This window comes from Pavona decussata, unplaced genomic scaffold (genome assembly GCF_977016875.1).
Source record: "Pavona decussata unplaced genomic scaffold, jaPavDecu1.1 SCAFFOLD_2, whole genome shotgun sequence".
NCBI lineage: Eukaryota > Metazoa > Cnidaria > Anthozoa > Scleractinia > Agariciidae > Pavona > Pavona decussata.
The window spans coordinates 1,273,754-1,295,711 of NW_028145426.1; the positions used below are offsets into that span (position 1 = coordinate 1,273,754).

The 21,958-nt window shown below is 36.2% G+C and overlaps 2 protein-coding genes across 4 annotated transcripts; one reads left to right on the top strand and one right to left on the bottom strand.

Moving 5' to 3' along the window:
- The first annotated feature begins 2,334 nt into the window (after positions 1 to 2,334).
- On the top strand, positions 2,335 to 7,789 carry LOC146489908 (receptor expression-enhancing protein 5-like). Of its 2 annotated transcripts, none has more exons than XM_085119046.1 (5): positions 2,335 to 2,490; positions 3,527 to 3,620; positions 3,836 to 3,974; positions 4,349 to 4,505; positions 6,006 to 7,789. In XM_085119046.1, the coding sequence occupies exons 1-5, from the start codon at positions 2,361 to 2,363 to the stop codon at positions 6,068 to 6,070; spliced, it is 585 nt and encodes a 194-aa protein (XP_084975172.1). In that variant the 5' UTR covers positions 2,335 to 2,360; the 3' UTR covers positions 6,071 to 7,789. The 2 variants fall into 2 exon arrangements, with proteins under 2 accessions (XP_084975172.1, XP_084975085.1); XM_085118959.1 differs by lacking the exon at positions 2,335 to 2,490 and adding an exon at positions 3,254 to 3,444.
- Positions 7,790 to 8,078: 289 nt separating this feature from the next.
- On the bottom strand, positions 8,079 to 21,650 carry LOC146489909 (putative serine incorporator). 2 transcript variants are annotated; one of them, XM_085115872.1, is made up of 13 exons: positions 21,500 to 21,650; positions 20,157 to 20,324; positions 18,300 to 18,478; positions 17,701 to 17,780; positions 16,040 to 16,133; positions 15,875 to 15,915; positions 15,474 to 15,550; positions 14,554 to 14,650; positions 14,314 to 14,409; positions 13,450 to 13,564; positions 11,531 to 11,595; positions 10,741 to 10,870; positions 8,079 to 10,333 (listed from the first exon to the last, which is right to left on the bottom strand). In XM_085115872.1, exons 1-13 carry the CDS (start codon positions 21,527 to 21,529, stop codon positions 10,177 to 10,179), a joined length of 1,329 nt encoding a protein of 442 aa, XP_084971998.1. In that variant the 5' UTR covers positions 21,530 to 21,650; the 3' UTR covers positions 8,079 to 10,176. The 2 variants fall into 2 exon arrangements, with proteins under 2 accessions (XP_084971998.1, XP_084971931.1); XM_085115805.1 differs by having other exon boundaries at positions 13,450 to 13,567; positions 21,500 to 21,649.
- Between the last annotated feature and the right edge of the window lie 308 nt (positions 21,651 to 21,958).

A 21,958-nucleotide genomic window follows, 5' to 3' on the forward strand; every position in this document is an offset into this window, starting at 1 on the left:
CAGTCTACCCACTGATACGTAAGAGCAGCCCTGGGGGCAAGGCATCTATCCAGGTTTTCATTCAATGCATTCCATCCACTCGTAACACCCAGGGCTGAGTTGCTCGAAGCATGTTTAGCGCTAACCCGGGTTAAATACTATAACAACCTAAAGGTTTTTATACCTCTTAACCAATGGTTAGCGCTAACCATGCTTTGAGCAACTCAGCCCAGGCTGCTATTAGAGGTATTTTTGCACAGTTCATGACTATGCGTGAAAAGCAGATCTTAGCAAGGGCTATTGAAATCTATAAAGAAAATTGGGGGTAACCACGCATTTCTCTTTTTTAGAGATAATTAAGCAACAATTATTCTACAAAGCAGTAAAATACGAGGCAATGTCTCAGAATATATGGTGTTTTTCTCCAAATTGAAGCTTCTGGCTTATCTCTGAAAAATGCATGGTTACCCCAAGTTCTCTTTTCGGACAAGTTCTCTTTTCGGGCAAGAGCCCTTGCTAAGTTCTGCTTTCTCCGCATAGTTTTGGACCGTACAAAAATATCCCTGTATTAGTAGGAAACCCAAGTATCTCGAGACGAGCAGAGCGTATGCGCAGAAACAAAAGTAGGCACCGTCCTTAAATGCCAGCATTTTTTCGAGCATTTTTAATGAAACAAAAAGCATTAAGCATTATCCGAGCATTTTAGTAGCATGTTTCCCTAAAAATACTTTTTTTTAAGAAATATGAAAATGTTTCAAGAGAAAATGACAACTGAAACTCGATAAACATTTTTTAAATGAAACGCCAAGCAGCCAAGCCCTAAAATAGCTGAGTGAAGACTGACTTTATCTTTGTTGTACTACTGACATTGTATTTGTTGTTAAAATAAACAAACAAATTATTGATTCATTTAGGTGGGAGTGAGTGCATAGAGGCTCTAGATAGGCCCCATTCAGTTATAACCTCGGCTCGATAAGAGACGTCTGTTACCCTGCAAGAGCGGCGACGCTTTTTCTTTTCTTTCCTTTTTTTTGTTTTGTTTTTTTTGTTTTTGATGTAGCAAACGTGGAAAGCATCTGCTCTCGCACGCTAGACATCTCTTTTCTTGTCAGAAATCGTTTGGCTACTAGCATTAATCATGAAAATGAGCGACCGTTCTGACTGTTGCCGATGGATCCATCGGTGTAGCGAGCTCCATGCATGAGATGGAGCATAGTTTATTGAGGGACTGGTTAGGAAATCTTGCCATGAAAAGAATGGTGCTGCAATTTATGTTGAAAGGACCCCGACCCTGCACAATCCTTTGTTTTAACGTTCACACCACAGTTGAATATCTTAACGAAAACGTTTCGACTGGTCCGGTTGCTCCCGACACATTCCAAATTCTATTGTTGTTTGTGCAGGGTCAAGGCCAAAAAGGCAAACAAAAACATATAACAAAGAAGTTTGTCAGGTTTCATAACCATTGCCTTTAATTAACTTTAGATGGAGTGACATGTAAAACTACCCAATGCCCTTCTGCCTGAGACTGGGGACGGCTTCTGAGTTCATTAATCCACACACCCCTGCTTAGCTAATCGGAGTTAACATGCTCTCTGACGGTGTACTCCAAAACTTCGCAAAATACGGTCGCGAGATATTTTTGCAAAATCGGTTAACTTCTGAAAAAATTTCAGGGAAGTAATATAAGGAGAGTGCAGTTCAAAGAAGCGAAATGGGTGTGATTATATTTGAAACAGCTCAGAATCGGGTCAAGGCTTAAACGGGAAACGAAAGCAGTAAAAAATAGGTTCCCGCAGCAACCCGGGGCATTCAAGACATTGAAAAACAACAACAACAGCAACAGCAAAAACAATAAACAAACAAACAAGCAAAAAAAAAACAACAGCCGATTAACGCATTAAAACATATGCCGTAATTTCCGGCGGAGAATAAAATGCCTTCCCATTAATTTTCAGACGGCTTTCATCAGAGCAAAGCCCATTTTCAGAACAAAATGGCTAAAAAACCATACGCTCAGTTAAAAACGGTATGGATTCTGGAGATCACTCGGTCTGTAAAGGGGTATGAATTTTAACTAGTAGGTCTGAAAAAGGGTATTCCGAGGTGTACTCCTCCCCCCCACCCCAAACCATGATTCTGTATTTTGAATGAATTTGATTCTTGTTTTGTTGGCTAAATTTCCCTCAAAGGTTACAATCTGTTTAGGTATAACAACCAATTAAGAGCAATTTGCTAACAGATATACTGATTGTCTTTGTTTTTGTCTTTGACCAATATAACAGTATACGAAGCGTCATGTGACTGGCTGAATTAAGTGGTCTTTTTGGAGCCCGCGGTCGCAGTGTTTTGTCAAGTTATTTCAGGCAACAAAACTAAGCATGGAAGGTGCCACGACAAATACCGACCAAGAACCGTCAAATAAATTGGAATGTGTGGCAAAAAATGTAGACTTGAAGGCCGAGATGGAGAAAGCCAAAGAATGGGTGAAGAAAAACCCCATTCCGACCTGTAAGTGCAACTTGGCTGTTCATATTTGTATGAATATTATATTTATTGTAACGATAAGAATAACATTTCACTCGGGCTGGGCTGGTCCTGAGTTTATCAGGTTACGTATACATATAAGTAGCTAAATATTTCGGGGTTGGGTGTGTCGTGAACAAGTTTGCTGTACAGCTGAATTAAGCTTGTTTTTCTTCAGTGAAATGAAGCACAGTACAGTGTAGATTATTATGATCTTTTTTTGCCCATAGCTTGTTTTGCTGTTTTTAATTTATTCCTTTCCGTCTGATCTACATGATTATGATATCGGTTTACTAATCTAGCTTTGGAATTTTTTTCTCGTCATTGTGGGCATTTCCACGTTTTCCATGCACGAGACTCGAATTTCATTTTAAATTAATTCAAGTAAAAACTGCGAGTGTTAACTTTGTTAGCATATTGAAATAATAATTTGTTTCAGTTGCTAGGATGGGGGAAAGCCGAGAAATAATGTCAATATATGCAAGTTGCTGATTCAGACATGACGACGTAACACAAGCCTGGTTTCTAGGAAATTTGAAACAAATTGATGAAAGAATATACTCTGCGCTGCGTATAATAATTCTCAAGGAAACTAATTTTGCTAAATATTTATAACGATATATGTTTACTGGTGTCAAATGTTGGGTCCCAAAAATAAGTGTTTTTAGAACGTGACAAAATGAAGTCATGTGTCGCATCAGATGCTGATTGGTTGAGTTTAAAGTCATGTGCCAATACCCTTGGGAGAATAGGGTTTCGCTCGCAAGCCCGCCTTGGAATAAGTAATTTCGTTAGAAACTTGCAAAATGTCCACTTCTGAGACGATAAATACGGGTAGAGAGAAGCTCGATGCTTGGTTGCAGGAAAAGAACTACTTCACTGATGCCTTAGAGAAGGTGGAGAAGAAGACTGGAGTGAAAAGAATCTACCTGTTTCTTGGTAATGACTTTTATGCAAGTCGTGTAATGGACGGTTTTTTACCGCGGTCTAAAATTATTAAATGGTGTTATTCCCTCTTCAGGTTTGGTTGGAGTGTTCGCTCTCTATCTTGTGTTCGGCTATGGAGCAGATCTTATAGTGACGGTGCTTGGTTTTGCCTATCCTGCTTACCAATCGTGAGTATCTTTTGAACTGCGAATTAGCTGTTTGATCACTTTACATTTGTTTGCCTACAACCGCCATTTGCATTCGTTTATAGAATTGTTTAAAACCATCTGCTTCGTTCCAAGTTTCGACATCTCTTCGTTGTTTAATAGCTCTGAAACTTCCTCCTTTGTTTAGATAATCAATTTTAAATGCTAAATGGATTTTCCTGCTGGGTTTCTTTCAGAGTGAAAGCCGTGGAGAGTGAAACCAAAGAAGACGACACGCAATGGCTGATTTACTGGGTGGTGTTCGGAGTTTTCAACATCGTCGAGTTCGTGTCCGACATTCTGCTCTCGTGGTTCCCCCTTTATTTCCTTGTCAAGGTACCCTAATATATATGTATATTTTTTTTCATATTCTTGGAAGGTAATTTGTTTTTAGGTAGCTAACTTTTATTTGTGAAATGTTAAACAAACTTCAGTGCAATCTTCGAACTCGTCTATACCGGTATTAACCGTTTGCTCCAGTTGAACTTCGGACCCGATCGAAAATCTGTTTGAATCCAAAGCTTTCAATTTTATTACTTTCCTCGCGTTGGAAATCTCGAGTGAACAGCATAACAGCAGTACTTGCAGGCTGTCGTTTAGGGAAGAAGGAGAAGCGATATTGCGAAAGACACGAAACTTTTCCTGCAAAGTGAAGCTTATCATGCATGCTCATTTGCAAATTGTAATTCAGTGTCTTTATATTTTTGTAGCTAATATTTCTCTGTTGGTGTATGGCCCCTGTATCTTGGAATGGATCTAACACGCTGTACCACAGGGTTATCAAACCTTTCGTGTTGAAGCACCAAAAGGACATCGATAAAGCGCTGGATAAAGTTGGACAAAAAGTTGACGAAGTTGCCAAAGAAGGTGGGCTTAAAATGTTTGCAAATAATTCATTCGCTCTATATTCAAACATGGAACTGCCAAACTTTGTTTGCACGAGAAAGATGGGCTTCAACCTCGTTAATTTATTAATAAAATTACTTGGCATCAATCTGTCGATCATTTTATGAACATTTTAGAGAGCTTTCCGTAAACGAAAGAGGCATAATAATTAATCATAGATGGTATTATTACACTTATTTTTCTACTGCAGCATAGAATAATTATTTTTGTATGCAACATCAACAGCATTTTATTCTGTTTTGGGGGGAGTCTAAGCTTGTTGAATAATTAAGCAGCATCACATCGAACAGGTGTTGGAGACTTCTTATCGTAAACATCACCAGAAGTGCTTTCATACATAATATTAAATGTGGAACACACTTGCCAAAAGGAATACATTTACTATCAACTAAGTCACTTTGCTTTTAAACATGCAATCTAAGTGTGTGGTTATCATTAATAGGTTAAAATCAGATTACTTTCATGAACTTAAGATAAAAGAAAATTATGTTGAGTTTATGGTATTGTACGGTGCAATAGAAGCGTGACCACTTGTATTATTTGTGCATGCTTATGAGTTCAACTGTCCTATCATACTGCTCAGTTCCAGAAAAAATTCATATGGAGGGACACTGGACATGAATTCCAAGGGGAGGGGAGCCTTGAAAGCCAAAACGTGTGAGGGAACTATGAAACCAAACTGGGATATCTTTTAGAGGGGTGATGGTGGGGGCTCCATTAAAAACCTGCTGGGAGAAGGAGGGAGGGGATATGGTTTTTTTTTTCCTGGAATAACACATTATCCCAGAGTGACTCCAGGAAACTAACTCAGTTTCTAACCTTGTCCTCACGGTCTTCTGAGATTAGGAATTAACAGTTAGAGAAGACCCCGGCAAATGGCAGATTGTTCATTAGGGTGGGTGGAGGGGTTGTTAGTGTTCTTCCCTTGAAAGGATCAAATTTACTGTCTAAATTGGCAATTATACTACTCAAATGTTTAAGGCAGATGTAATTTGCTTTCAGAGTTGGAGAGTTTACCAGATATGGGTTAATACTTCCCAGAGGACAAGGTTACCCACTAATTGGAGAACCCATAGCCACGAACATTTGTGCTTTATGTTGTATTCCTCAGAATTAAACCTTTTTTCTCAAATGAAGTGAAACATTTTAGATAAAATAATTCCACCAAACAAAGGCATGTTACAGAGGTGGGACCATATTTTACTGATTGTTAATTGACACTGTCTGGGAGTACTGCCTGGCATGTAAAATAGTTTGATGGGTTGATCAAACCTTCCAATTTCTGTGTACTCAAATTAGCGGATAAGTGCTATTAAAAGAAAAGTGAACTTTCCACTTATAAATCCACTTCTAAGTAAGCTGCATTCTGGGCAGGGAAGGCTTCTGACTGAATTTGCTGCGTAGATCCTTGAATCAAGTGATCTATTTACTAACTTTATTTTAACATTGTTTATTTTATAGCCAAGGATGCTGCCACTGAAGCCGTCATACGAGGAGCCACAGAAACAGAGAAGAAAGATTCCTAAGTGTCCAGAGAACTCAAAATGAAATTAATTGGCAGGAAAATGGTTAGAAAATAACACAATCACAACTGGAAATCAGAGCATTGTCGGGGAAGAAGCACTGCTAGATACCATTAATTAAATTATGCTGATATCTTACTGGAACAGATTTCCTGGAACAATGTTTGATACAAAAAGGACACTTAAGACTGATTGTTATGCTTGTTATAATCTCTCTTCTATCAGGTTTTAGCATTAGATTCTCTGTTTAGTTCTAAACTTTTGATGTTATTAAACTCATGCTATCTTTAACACCCATGGCGAAACATATTTACTTGTAATTATGAATAAGGAATTTGGCAAAAGTACTGTAATTACAATTGGGATATTAGGCAGAATAGAAAAAAAATGTGGACCTCCTTGAGGCATACCTTCAGTAAGCTTTTAAAAGCTTAGGTCAATTCTCTGTGGTTTTTCTTTGAGAAGGGAGGGGGGGGGGGGGGCAAATATTTAGACGCCCAGACACCCAATTTCTAGTCATAAGTGTAATGAAAGCATTTGTAGAAAGCTGTTTGAGATTCCAGAAGCCTTGAGGAAACCAGTGCCGCATTGAGTGGGCAGAAGTCTTCGGGGTTTTGTTTAGGTTTTGATCAGGCAGGCGAGAGGTTAGGGCATCTGGGCAGGATAGTTAACTTGGAATCATATGTTCTTTAATAGAAAATGTTGGTCAAGGTTATGTTCACCAGCTGGGCAAGGTCATGTTCACAGACTGTTAATTTGCCTGTTGCCAAGCCCTTAATGAAACCCGACTGTCAATGGTTTTCTTAGTGAATTTGGCTTACTTATTTCAACCACCCTGTACCTATAACACCCAAGGCGTCAAATCCAAAACAATAGCAAGATTTCACAACATACTTGTCTGCCATACTATTGTTTTACTGTTTTTCTTGTATTGTTATGCCAATGATGGCTTGGGTGTATCCAGTCACTCAGACCTAGGTATCTAAAATGTTTGGAATCTAACATAGACCATGGTTTAAAAGAGTAGTTTAGACCAGTTTTGCTGAACTCTGTTTAAATAACTGTCCACCAGTGTTTACATTGTATATACAATCTGGTTCTGAGCAAACAATGTCCGAGGTAGGGAGCTCTATTTTGATGTCGCTGTTAACTCAGATTTTTCTATTGGACTGCAAACACAGCACAATAATATGGCCATATTTACATGACTGTGTTTCCCAGTTTTTAAATACAGTTACCGGCAAGTTACAAATAACTAGATTTGCTTTTTCAAGTACGATATCTGATCATCACAGCCTTTTCTTCACCTTGTTGAGGTTACCAATGTGGCAGGCTTTTAGCCAGGATTAAAAGTTGAGAATTCTGAGCCTGTGTCCCTCTCTAATGATTTAATTTTATTTAGTTATAAACACGTTAGACGAGTTGTATGCTTTTCTTGAAAATGGGAAGTCCACAGGACATGCAGCACCCTTCGGCTGTATAGTGCAACCTTTGAGCTGTCCCAAGTACTAACATTAATTTTTGTTTATTCTGATCAAACTTCTTGTTTCTCAATCTCTGTTTATTTAAATAGATGTTTCCATTAATTCCTCTTGTCACTGAGTTTATTTAATTTTTAAGTTGTAGTCTCTTAGTTGAGCACATTTAAATTTTACTTGTCTGGTTAGTGAATGTACTTTATTGCACCAAAACCAATAAACATTTTATTTGAAATTCCTGTAACTGAGTGTTCTGTCTCCGTTCTAAGTGCAATTCTTGCGATTGCTGACCTACGTTTAATCATTCATGTCAGCAAATGATCAGGAACATAATTATGAATTTCTCAGTTATTAATACTGATCCTGTCGAAGAGTTGATTTCTTTCCAGTAGAGGTTGCCGCCTCCTTTATTCTGAGACTACCTTGCATGTTAACCTGCTTTGAAATTGCATGTTACTACCATACAATGCTAATAAGCACTGTGAACTTGACAGTAAAATATTCAACCGAGGGAATCCATGTAAGCGAGCTGGTAATTCTTAATAATTAATTTTAATCAAAAATGCATATATAGAAATGACTACATAGGTTTTATCTTGTTTACCATTAAACATTCTTTCTCACTAGAGACTAGTTTTCACAAGTCAAATTTACCTACCGGTAACATTAAATAAGCCCGCCCCTGTCCCATGTTAGAAAACACAAAACAAATACCTCAAAACCTTAGGATATCAGTGGTCAATACAGTCTCTTTGTTTGCGCAAAAACTTGGTCTTGATTATGTGGAAGTATTATTGTGCTAACATGAAAATGACATAAAGGATTATACTTGTGATTCTCAACCCATTGCTGCCACATTTCAGTCCGTGGTTAAACTGGAAAAAGCTAACTAAAGTTTGTTTAAAAGTTATGATTTGAAATTAGCCCCTCCTCTCCCCTTGAAAGGAAAAGTGACAACTCCCTCTGCCTCTTGACCAAAACTGAAGTACATGTAATAGTCAAGCAGGCAAGGAAAATTTCCCTAAATATGTACTAATCCCCTTCAAGAGTGTTGTAAAAATATCCCACTCCTTACCCAGCCTGACTGTCTCAAACCTTCATCATGCCAAGTTACAAAAATTTTGTAATAATGCAACTGGACAATTACAAAAGGCTTTCACCTAGAAAATATTTCTTGGGACAAAGTCTGAGAAGCACACAAGCGCTGTTTAAACTACTGAAATAATAGTTTTACTCGACCCTCTTTAATATATATTGCTAGATAAAAGTATATGTACGTCCCTACAGTTGCAAATAAAAAAAAAATCGCCTCTAAAAACTGCTTTAAGCAAAACAAATAGCTATCCAATTGAATGGTTTTCAGCAAGACAAGTGTAAATGCCTAAATGTCTTGAAATTGAAATTGTTCCAGATTAATAAGCTCTCTTTTGGCACAGACAATGGTTGTCAGTAAGAAACTTGGATGCTGCATGTTAATTATACACTAGGTTACATGTACGTTTTGAGTAAAATGGTTAGTAAACAAGAAATAGCTTATTACTTTTCGAGAAAATGCATGTGACCTACACAAAGGACATACTGATGTTTGACTTATTTCTTTTGTTTACAACCATGAATGATTTGCTTAAAAACTTGGTTCAGTCTCGCACAGAAAAGAAAATCAAGCATTTGGTAACTCTTGCGTCTAACATCATTTGAACTTTTAGAAAAAGTAATAAGCTATTTCTTGCATATATTTAAGCATTTTGTAACAAAAGTAAACAGTTTGTAATGCAACTATGTTCCTTACATGATATTATTACCATTCTCTGTGTCAAAGCAGGGCTTGTCTGGAGAAATTCCAATTTAATAGCATAAGTGCCTTTACTGTTTCTAAGTCTTGCCTTTGGGCAAGTACTTAAACCTACACCTGTATGATGGGTCACACAAAACAGAGAAGGTAATTTTGAATTTTAAAAGTGACCCTTTGTCAACCAGCCTGTTCTCAAAGTTCTTAGAATAATTGCTTTCCTCATTCAATTTATTAAATGTTACCTGAGTTTAGTAGAGATGCCATCTTTTACAAATTGAAGTCCTAATGATTACACATGTATTTACAATTTTGACACCTGCAGTAACCTCATAAAAGGAGACAATATGTGAACACACATAAGTTGCTAATTTTAAATGCTACATATGGTATAGTTTCACTTTACCCTTCTGTGAAGGGTAACCATTACTTTTATACAGGTTTGAATGGCAGTATATCTACCAGCTGTCAATAGAGTAAACTGCATTTTTTCATTCCTGTATCAAATTACTTAAAGCTATACTATAAAGTTATATAAATAATACATTGGGATAGACACCTCTCCTAGCTCGAGTTGTTACCTTGTAAGACTAACCATGCATCAATCACATTTTACGTGACTGTATGAACTGTGGAAAGGGATGTCCCAAGTGTGCAAATGTTCAAGCTGGCGACTCCTCCAACTAGTGGCCAAGAAAAATTCACTGTTGTGAATAATTAATTAATGTTGCGCTAGCGCATACATGTACATGCCAGTCAGGCTTGACTGCTACAGGTTATTTAATATATACATCTACCCCTGCTGTAAAAGCAATTATATGCCATGAGTACAATTTAGGTTTTCAGCGGGCAAGAGTACTGCCAAAGTCTCTGTTTGGAAAACAGATTGGAGCCAGAAGAGTCCACAGGTAGAGTAGGAAGCCCAGCCAACAGGACACCATCTTGACCCACACTGAACCAATTGATCGCTGAAATTCCTCCAGCTTTGAACCCTGGGGACTAAGGGAGAAACAACCGTGTCAAGTGTGAATTTTTCATACATTATAAATGGTCTGTCATTGAATGAGTACCATTATAAGCAACAGACTGTTTAACCCGGTTACTGTCAGATTAACTTAATGACAATCTTGACCAACATGCATACTGTACATGTAATAACTAGAATTAAATGTATTTGTACAATTACTGAGGACAAAAGAGAGAAACACTAACTTATAGATAGTAATATCTTAACATTGTTGGAAGCCATTAAAAAGATTGTTATTGCAAGACAAATTAGTAATAATATACATTTTAAATTTACTCATCAGTCAAAGGTAAATCTAGTTTCTTTTTTACTCATGCAATTAGTGTTGCAATATTACTCCATTGGCTGTTTCAATTTCAACAAACCCTCTGACAATTACCTGTACCAGTTTGTCAGCATCATGATGATGTATACTGACGCCAGGAAGTAAATGAAATGAAAGAAGGAGTAGCTATATGCCACACCCTCTTCCTCATCATTTATTACTTGTTGTCCTTTCTCCTCATCACCTGTAATGAAAAAAAAATTACATGTTGAAGTATAAAATTTAAAGTTAAAATATTTCATTGCATCCAAAGAGTTTAGGCGAGGGAGTGCTGTGGTCAATACATGAGACGTTTGGTTGAGACGTCCAGTAGAGGAGGTGGGTTAAGACTGAACTAAGCTGCATGATGTTGCATTGTTTTCTTGAAAACTTTACTTACATGTAATTCTATAAATCATCAGTATCAAACCATGAACTCATGCTTTGTGATTGAAAAATTAAACAGCAGACTTGAAAACAACCAAAATTAATGAAATATAATTCCTGGTTAGTGCAGTTGGAAGAGGATATTGATATAAGGAGTAGGAATAGAATCTTTCCTTGGGGAGGGGGGGGGGGGAGGGTAGGAATAATTGGAACACAACAACCAAGCCTTCAGTAAAATGGCACAAGCTGCGAAGTCTGGCATTCGGCTAAAAACGCATAATTTTACCAAGAAGGTTCAAATTCCTCCTTCACTCCTTTTCGACAACAGTTTGTATGAACGATGGGCATGCCTAACAAAACTGAGGTAACCAATTAGGAAAGCTGGACATCATCCAGGGGAAGGACTAATATTACTGTTAGTATAAGTAATTATTGCCTATGGTACAAAAAGTCATGTTGTATAACAGCTGAATTGTACCTGTGGCTGAAGCAGTAGTTCCCCCTGCTGGAGCTAGTTTGTCAGCATTCCCAACAGTTCGCAAACTGTGAAAGAAAAAAAGAAAGAAAGAAGCGGAATAGTCAAGAATAATTGTGCAAGTCTGTTGATAGCAAAGATTAACTTAACCCTATCTAGATGAGGCTTTTTTTTTGTCTTCTGGAGCTGGGGGAGGGGGGATTCCCCACCCCTCCATAACTTAGCGATACCTGACAGGCTGCACAATATCCAAACGGTACATACGTAAACAATTCTTGACAAAAGGAAGTGTCATGAATAATCAGGTTTCTTGATTTCATAGCTACTAGTTACAGGTGTTGGGTTTCAAATTGTGGACTTGGTGAAAACTCAAGCTATTAAAGTGCAGTTTTCTGTACTTTTAATTTGTTATTATTAAATTAACAGACGGAGGAAGGAAATTTATGACTGCAGATTGGGTGCTTTCTACAACTTGGATAAAAAGAACATGACTGTTTGATTACTATTAACCAGTGAACTTAGGTAAATGTATCTATGATAAAATGTTATTACTGTATTTGTAGTTACCTATTATAAGGTGATTCCACTGAAAAAGAAGGAGTATTTAAAATTGTCTAAGACTTGGTCCAGTTCATGACTATGTTACAAAAAATATGCAATAAAAAATGGGGGTCACCGTGCTCATTTTTGTGCAACCTGAATGGCTATTATAGTAAATAGATGACCCATGAGGTTTTTATTAGGAACGCTAGTAATCAGAAAAAGGAACTATCATTTCTAGAAAAATTAATTTCTTGCATTAAAATATCGAAGCAGTTCAACAAAATTTACTTTAATCTTACACAACAAACTATTTTAATTGAACTGGAATAAAGATTATGAAAGAAATTAAAGATTTTGCTGCATGTACACGTAAGCAGTACTACCTAAATATGTGCTTTTTAAAGCATTCAAATAAAAATATCTCAAAGTAGAATATTAACCTTTTCTTTAAATTGCAATATATAGTGGTCAACCGTATGACATTAAAATTGATGCATTAAAAAATGGGGGTCACCGTGCTCATTTAGAAGAAAAGGACCATTTATTTTCCTGCCGAGCTTAACCTCAAGGAAATCCCGTAATGTTGTGCGCGCGCTAAATGACGCAAAAAATTATGCCCAGCAAGGATGCGCAATGCAATTCAGTGGATTCACCTTAAATAAAATTAATATAATCATATCTTATTATAGGAATATAACGAAGCATTTTAACAACACGAACAAAATCTACGTGTTATAAAATTAATTAATGCAAATTTTCTAAAAGTTACGTTAAAATGCATTTAATTAACGCAAATTTCCGGGCAAACAATATTGCCAGGAACCCTATTCCCTTCTAAGAGGTGAGCTCAAATCTATCAGATATGCAAGCCATCTCTGCTTATTCAAGGCAGTCTGGAAATTCTTATTGAGGTGACTATTAAATAGGAAGACAGAAAGGTAATGGCCATTTTACACAGTCAGGAAAGTAGAAGAAGTGAGCTATCCCCTTGGAGATAACGTTCCTTACATTGACAAATCTTATGACGATGTCTCTGACGGAGAAGTAGATGACATGTATTACTTTGTTGGAAATAAAGGTGTCTTAACAATGCTGTAAAATAGTGTGCAGATTTTAATCAACAATGATGTAAATTAAGGTTCATAAAATTAAGGCAAATGTTTCAAATAATTTTCACATTTAATAACATGCATCATTAATTTCCCATAATAAGTTATATTTTATACTTATACATGTAGATGCCCATTGTGCAGAGCAAGGTTATAGTACTTTTTAGGGGGTTTTCATTATTAATCATTAAAAACATATCAAATTATTATTATATTTATTAATTAAAATAACTATTAAAAAAATGCTACAGTAACTACTCTGTGACAAACCTTGCATAAATGATAAGAATAAACATGACAACAAGTCCAACCACCAAAGCAAGTGTCTCTGAGTTTTCAATTGTTCCTTTAGATGAACCACAAATTCCTTGATTGGTGCTGTTTCCTTCTTGCAAATTTACCAAAAAAAATAAACATGTTTATTACATAGGCAGGAGTGTTTTACTGGAAAATACACCAATTGTAAAACTAGATCGGGGACCTGAGCATCATATTTTCCATTTTCCACTTTTTCATGGTCGTTTGTGCAAATAGTCAGTGAAGAATGGCAAGTGATAGATTTGTCTATAGATATAATAAAAAGAAAGTTGCATGGTGGCTTGAGAACATGAATTTTATTTTCTCGTGTTAAAAACAAATATTTCTACTCACTCGCTGTGCTTGTTCGTAAAATATTGTTCTTATTACTCGAAAATAAAATTCACATCTTTGTGCCAAAGTGCAGTACCGGTAATATCCTCTTTATACTTAATTTAATTTAAAACAATTAAGGAAAGATTGGTTTGCAGAAAAGAAAATGTACATGGATTGAAATCTTGTATGGTCAATTATTAAATACACAAATTATTATTGATTATTTGCTAAGACTACATGCCATGCTCTGTGTAATTTATCTGACTGTGTTTATACATGTTTTACCTGTTCCAAGCTCTAAGTGTACCGGCAAGGAGACACAATCGAGAGCTTGGAACAGGCAATGAATTATACAATGTAACTATGTGTTGTGGCTCAACATTTTTTGTACGTATGTACATCTATGCGATGGCTAATTTCACTTTAATTGATTAAACTCATTGGCTTTTAAGGGACAATTTGACACATTCAATTAATTTAATCCAGAAAAATGTTCCCTACCCTTATCCAGAGGTTGATTGGCAAGTGCAGACAAGGTCAGGTAGCTTGCATACAGTGAGATGATGGATGACTGCAGGAGACCTGACCTGGGTTGTGCTATGGAGAAGGAGGTGACTTCAATAAAAATACAGTAAACAAACCAGCTGAAGATTGGTCACAAGACATTGACCATAACACAATGATTTTTATCAGTTACTAATTAACACTTCAGTTTAGACTACAATGAAAAATAATAATCACCTTCTTGAATTCTAGGGAGAATTGAAATAACAGAGATGACGAAACACATGATGAAGTTGAAGCTGATGAGAAACTTGTTCAGATGGCAACCACTTGACTAGAAAATAAAACAGACTTGTACACAGAAGACTTGCACTGATAGTGGAATGAAAAATCCACTTTTGTCTAACTTATACAGTCACTGGTTAAATTTCAATAAATTTTCTGTACTAACTTATTTTCATAATTTGACAAATCTGGATCTACAGGCTTTAAGTTTCTATGTGCATGAAATATGTAATTCCTACTAGCCAACTCTAGAAATTTATCTTTAGTCAGAGTATGTACAACACTGCCCTCCTGTTCCACCCCAACAAAAAGTGTGGTGAACTGTTTGTTTTGATCTTGGGACACAAAGTTTGGCCTTTGGCCGTGTGGGCTCTTATACAAAAAGTTATGTATTACATGCTGAGTGGACTGTATTTCTGCCAAGTGGTCTGTAATTATTGGATCGGAAAAGGTAAATATTAAATACAGTGTAAGTTGATCTGAAATCAAATATTTTGACCTGGAACATGTACAGGTAAGAGCAACAACAAAAAAAAAAACCCACTGGACCAACAGTTTTTGATTTTGGTGGATATTTGTCCATTAATAGTCCTTTGGTCAAAAATTACTCAGATTAAGGAGAAAAAAAAACCCTGGCAAGCCTGCAATCCCTTTAAATTGGAGGCTGGGGCAAATATGGTATTAAAAAAATAATAATTTTTGAAGAAATGTCAGCTTAGATCATTTACGTAAAACCAACAACACCTACTTAGTAAGTGCAGGGAATTAAATTCTGTGTTTTTTCTTCACCTTTATCATGTGAAAGATAATACAGTACTTGTTAATTAACCCACATGTTGCTGTCCAAGGAGGCTTATCTTTTTAATACTAACCTCTGTAAAAAAGATATAGGACAGAATAAACCCAGTCAGCGCCAAGGTATAAAACAGAAACATGAAGAAAAACAGCCCTGAAAAAAGAAAAAGTTTTAAAACATTATTAATAAATTCTGTTTACTATATCTAAATTAAGTCTTATAAAAATAAGGAGAACATTTGTTCTGATCAATGAAATGCATTTATTACACCAATAAACTATAATTTTATTATGTTAATGAATAGTATTAAGTTTACTCAATTATTGTCTGTACATGTGCTGTATGCGAATTTTCAAACTCTGTGTTTATAATTATGTCTACATGTGGTAAAGAACATATACATGAATCAAAATTGTATAAATTTTCAATTGCTGTACATGTATGGCAAAGCATGTGCTGTCCAAATTTCCTCTTTACCTGAATACCAGCACTTGTTACCATCCTCAGCATTTGATGTCCTACAAGAAAACAGATCAAAGTAACAAAGTAAGTTTTTTTTTTGTAACATTTCCAAGCAAAATAATAATAGTTCTACAATTTTTTTTTTAATTATAGCAATTTGTTGTTCATCTTTTAACTTACCAAATTTCATTCCAGGTGTGGGCAAAGTCTATCATTAGAATTAGCTGGATCAGAATGAACACAAAAGCACCAATGAAGCCAATGTACATCCATGCTACATATACAGTAGAAATAACAAATTAAAGAAATTAACCATCAGTCAGCTACTGAGTACACTATCTGAGCACCACCCTAAGGATGGGAGGAGGGGTTGGGTGGGGAAGGTACTGTACCAGGGAGAACCAGAAAACCCAAGGAAAAAGTAATGATTGTCGGTAAGAAAAAAAATTACCCCCCTCCTCCTCCCTCACAAAATTTAAAAATAATAATTTGACTGTACAGCTACCTACCCTGGTAGAACTTTCACAAACTAACTAATTGAATCTTAGTGAGACCCTTAAATATAAAAGGATAGCATCTAAACTGGGATTTTATTACAAAAGCCTATCGCCTTACCAAATACTGAGACTTATAAGAATAGTTATTTTTGCAGAACTGTTAAGGACTGGAAAGCGTAGCCAAGTAAAATTGTTGATATTACACGTAAGTCTGCTGACCAATTTAAAAAAGTCTTGTTTGAGTATTTTAGTCAATGATGAATTCTTTTTTATTTAATATTTTTTTTTTATTTTTGTACAGTGATTGATGCTATGATAATTTTATCCTTTTTATCTTTTGCAGGTAATTTTATTGAGGCTGTCATTTTTTTAACTTTATTTCATGTTATTTAGTTAGATGTCTTGCGTGATGGCGCCCCCTTTGCAGGACTAGAAATTTTTGAATAAAGGTGAATAAAGGCAGGTTTTAAAAATGGCCCTGGCTATACTTTTTTATATATATATACTCTATGTCAGATTTTAGATATGAGGTTGGACCAAATCCTTCAAGATCCTTTGAAGGATTTCTTTCCAGGCAGGTACCGTGCATGTCACAATGTTAATTAAAATTTAGACAAATTCTATAAACTATAAACAACTAATGATGTCAAATGTGCTACATGGTTTAAACGGATAGACTGTTGAATTTCATTATAATAATTATGATTACATGTATGCTAACTCGAAATGGAAACAATGTTTTAAAATCCATTGGGCCTAAGTTAACAGGGAAATATTTAATTATATTAGAGTACAGTAACATATACCACCATATTTCCAGGAAATTGACAGTCTGCTAGTGTTTAGTAGGTAAATAGTAAATTACTTAATATAATATTTTGTACTTACTATATATACCAGTAGGCACAATTAAATTATTTTATAACATTTCCGACTAAACAGCAGTGGATAACACATGTACTTTTGGCATTAGTTTATTTTTCTAAAATTAATAAATGTACCCCAGACACCATTTTCTCATTCTTTCATTAAAATATTATATCCACTCATGTTTGAAGTAAGTCTTTTACAATAAACATGGCTGAATGTGACCTAAATTTGCAATCATTTTCTTAAAACTCAATGTCAAAATTCATGGAGGTGGGCATGCAGTGAGTGACTATAAATGTACTAAGTGTAACTATGCATACTGCATTTAATTAATTAAGCAAAACATTCGCATCTCATTTATTGTAAACAAAAGAGAGAGAGAAAGAGATCATGGACATGATCGCTACATGTAGGTCATCTCAGAAATTTTAAAGGATTAGTTAATTGACTTGACTGTATTCTTATTAATAATACCTTGTCCAAATGGCCCTCGAGGAATGAAAAATGCAGCTACCCACAATGCCGTCAGGAGAAGAAACTTCAGGCCCCAAAACCTTTGTAAAATAATCAGAGTGAATAAACAAATAAAAACAAGAATGAACTAACGACTGTAAATACAGTCAAACCTCCTGTAAGTGCCTGCATGTAAGCAATGTCACAACAGATCTTGTAAGGCTAAAGGACATCTGGTCTACTGTTCTTGTAGAAAGATAAGTTGCAAAAAAGAGGGGTATTATAGCAGCAATAAATTTCTTCCCAAATGTTTGTCTGGCAATGCAGGGAGAAATAATTAATGCCTTGTGTACTGTGACAACACTGAAGAATAAGTAGTTGAATGCTTGACCTGGTTGTTGCATGCTATGGTAATGGACTGTAAACGACAGAGTTATTAAAGCTCTTACTGTACTCCAGCAACTCGTTAATTAAGGATCGAGCCGTAAGGCAATGTTGTTAAGATAATTGAATCACAGACATATTTTCGCCATAATTTCAAGACATTTGCAATGTAATATTATGTTTTACACTGGAAATGGACTTAGTCTAGTTACAACAAAGGCTCTTCCTCTGCTCACCCATTGTTAAGACCTCCTCGGCAATCTTTACTGGAGCTAACCCCAATGTTTAAGATCATGAAGAGAAAGAAGAATGCTGCCATTCCAAAGCAAATTCTGTACACAGCCAGGTATCCAACTAACAGATCACAGTTAGTCCCTAACGTTGCCGCTGTACAAGCTTCATTGAAAAATGGCACCTTGGAGAATAAAGAAATCTATCAGTGAAAAATGCATGACTCTTGAGCGTGATTTCAACATCCACATGCATGTTGTATAATGCAAATATGTTTAAATTTGTGTGTGTGTATTTTTCAAACATCTGAATGCACTACAAACAAGAAAAAATTGTAAACTATATTTATTTAATTTTTCGGAAAACATTGTCACATATTTTAAAAGCTTCCCTAAGTTTAAAAAATGTTCCTAACATCTCATCAGTCTGATTAAGGAGGCCCTGTTAGCGTTAATTCCGACAGGTGACATGGCTCTGAAACGGCGACATGAAGGAAATGAAATGATGACGAATGACATGACCGCTCCTGTGAAATGGCGACAGCGACAAAAATAAAAGCAAAATGGACAGCGACATTGGCGATTTTTAATAAGCCAGCGACTTGATATCATTCGGGCAGAAGAAAATAAGATAGTATTATTTTCCAAAAGTTAATTGTTTCGTGAGTCTTCTGGGTGGAAACATACTGAGTTTATCCTTCTCCCTGAGTTCGCATCTCGCCTTTTTGAAGACTACTGACTACTAAATTTCGTTGATAATGCTCCTGTTATCCCAGGGCAGTACATTTCGGCAACAGAATTACGACAACACGTTTATATTGGAGAAACATTTAAAATTTCTGAAATTGCGACATCGACATCAGTGTCATTAGATGAAATTCCGACAGCGACATGTGGCCTTTCCGAAATTGGGACATGTTAAGGTTTGAAATTCAGACGGGGGACATATCGACCCCCCTAACAGGGCCTCATTAAAGATCCCAGTCATTGCAATTCATTGCTGTATAACAGTGATAACTACAGCTGTAGATTTCAAATTCATTATTTTTCTGGACAGTCCTTTGGCTCCACACTTTGTTGTTGCAGCTCAATAGTCTCTCCAAGCTTAAAATTCAAGGAAGAGGATTAATTGGTTTGATAAAACATTTTCTGGAAGATTCTTTGGTAAATTTACATATTTGTAAACAAGGAAATATTCAAAACAAAACTGCTTCATATTTTACAAAACAGATGGAGACAAGATTTAAATATCTGCACACTTTTGCAAACTTCTGTTAGTGAGAACATTGTAAATAAATAAAATTAATACTAAATGAAAATGAAAATGACCCTTTTTGCTTAATCTTAATCTTTTAATTAGTGACCTAACATGTAGCTATTTGTGCATGGAAATCAAATGGGTCTTTGGTACAACTTACAATAAACAGTAGTTCATAGCAGAAGTTGTCCCTGATCCCCGCCCCAATCCCCAGGGGAGCGGCCGGACTCACATAATTAAAAGTAACTGGGATGATTGTCAGAAATTTTGAAAAGAACCCCCAAAAGGTACCAGAACTATCTTTTGTGGGCATGGTCCAAACAATTTTTTTACCTCAGTACCATGGACCATACCTCTGACGGAAGTCATTTAGATATTAGCACCCTAAGGGGTACCAAACCAGGAATCTTAACCCCTTGAAGGTATGACAATCACCCCTGTCGCAGTTTTTTGTAGGAGTCCCCAACCCCCAATCCCAGGCACTGATAAATTTTTGTGGCAAAGGAATACATAACTACTCTGGTTCCAGGGGCCCTTTGTCTAAAATATGAAATGAACAAATAACCGCATCAGCGGTATTCAGGATAGCTGTTAGTATTACTTACCTTTTCAACCATGGTGTCTTGTATACCTTGAGATAACATGACACAGGACACTATAGTACCCAGCAGCAAAAACACTGTATACACAATCCGAGTGGATGTGGAGCTGCGACATGACGGACAGCAAGCGCAACAGCAGCTGACAGCTGTAGGGCAGCAGCAACAGGCAAACTGTGCATGACAAATGAGACTATCCATAAATCTTTTACTCCTTTTATTCAGTACATCATTAATTTTAATAAAATTTTACACTACTTTTAATGTGTCATGCTGATCATGCACTTGATCAAAAAATCTCAGCAATATTTTGCGGTGAAGTTTAAAAAAAAACATTGGGAAGGGTTAAGAGTGAGGAAATGTTCCGTAATAAAAACAGGGGTCACCAAGTTCATGTTTGAGTTATAAAATATAACCACTTGAAGCTAAAATTAGTGGTGTTTTCAACAGGTTATACTGTTGCTATGGTAACCTATTAATACGTAGAACTTGTTCATCAATGACTGGGCATTTGTTTGGTTCTATTAATAATTATTGTTGTAACTGATAGAGTGGTACATGTAGAATTGCATTCAATCAAAGTATAATTGCTGGAAATTACTTGAAGCTGGGGCCAGCCACCTTTATTAATGACACAACAAATATTCCGAAAGATCACTGCTGAAACCCATTTTCAAGCGCAAATTCAGCTGACCGTAAGCTTTAATACAGTGACAGTAAAACAATCATCTCTAGAAAAACTTAATATTCAGCAAATATTCGGAAAGATCAAACATTTCTCTAACTAGTCAGCTGCTATAAAAAGTATGCTCCGAGAATGAATGAATGATTGAATGAGATGTAAAAATACTACAAATCTAGCAAATGTTGGTTTGTATATATATTGAACGAACCCGAACTACAGGTTTTGTAATTTATCACAAGGTGCTAAAGTTTCATGCGCATTGAACTGAATTATGTCAAGGAACGTTGGACGTGCATTACATGTATCTACTTCAGAATACAGTCGGACCTCTATTAAGCGGCCACCCTGGGGACTTTGAAAACTGGCCGCTTAATAGAGGCTGGCCGTTGAATAGAGGTAAGCTTATCGAATACAGCACTTTACTGACAAAATAATAATTCGGGACTTTGGAAAGTGGCCGCTTAATAGGTGGCCGCTTAATAGAGGTCCGACTGTATTATAGCTCTTAAAAATCTACAGCTACGTGCCTACAAAGTTAGCGTTATCGTATTGTACATGACCATCTTGAGAAGACTGCACCGTTGATCGATATCATGAAAGACACAGACGATTCAACAAATCGAGATCCCGAGAATTCCAGTTCACTGTAAGAAAGCCTACTCACCGAAGCAGCAGTACACACAATTGAACCCATTGTTTCTTTGTACGGTAAAAGTTCACTGAATTAGGTATCCCCGTATGATAGAAGCATTTGAAGCAGATCTCAAAGCTTGTCAATATTTTGGTTGAAATAAACTTTTCCGCCTATGCAATTCTTCGCAACTCTTCGGACACTCCGATAATAGTCGATTGCAATCCGAGACTTGTACGAAAATTGCTCGGAAGCGGATTGGAAAATTAAAACCGTGGAACGTCATTTGGGAGCTGCGGAACAATTCGCCGAACTTTTGATTATTTCTCACAAAACATTGCGATGTTTAAAAACATAAATACCCTCTTTATTTCTCGTTTACTTGAATAACTGCTTTCAATCCGACATTTGCGTACCAAAACATAGCAGGCTCAACGGTAATTGCGCTATCTGAATTTGAATTTTTAACTTGCAGCTCGACCAATAAATGGG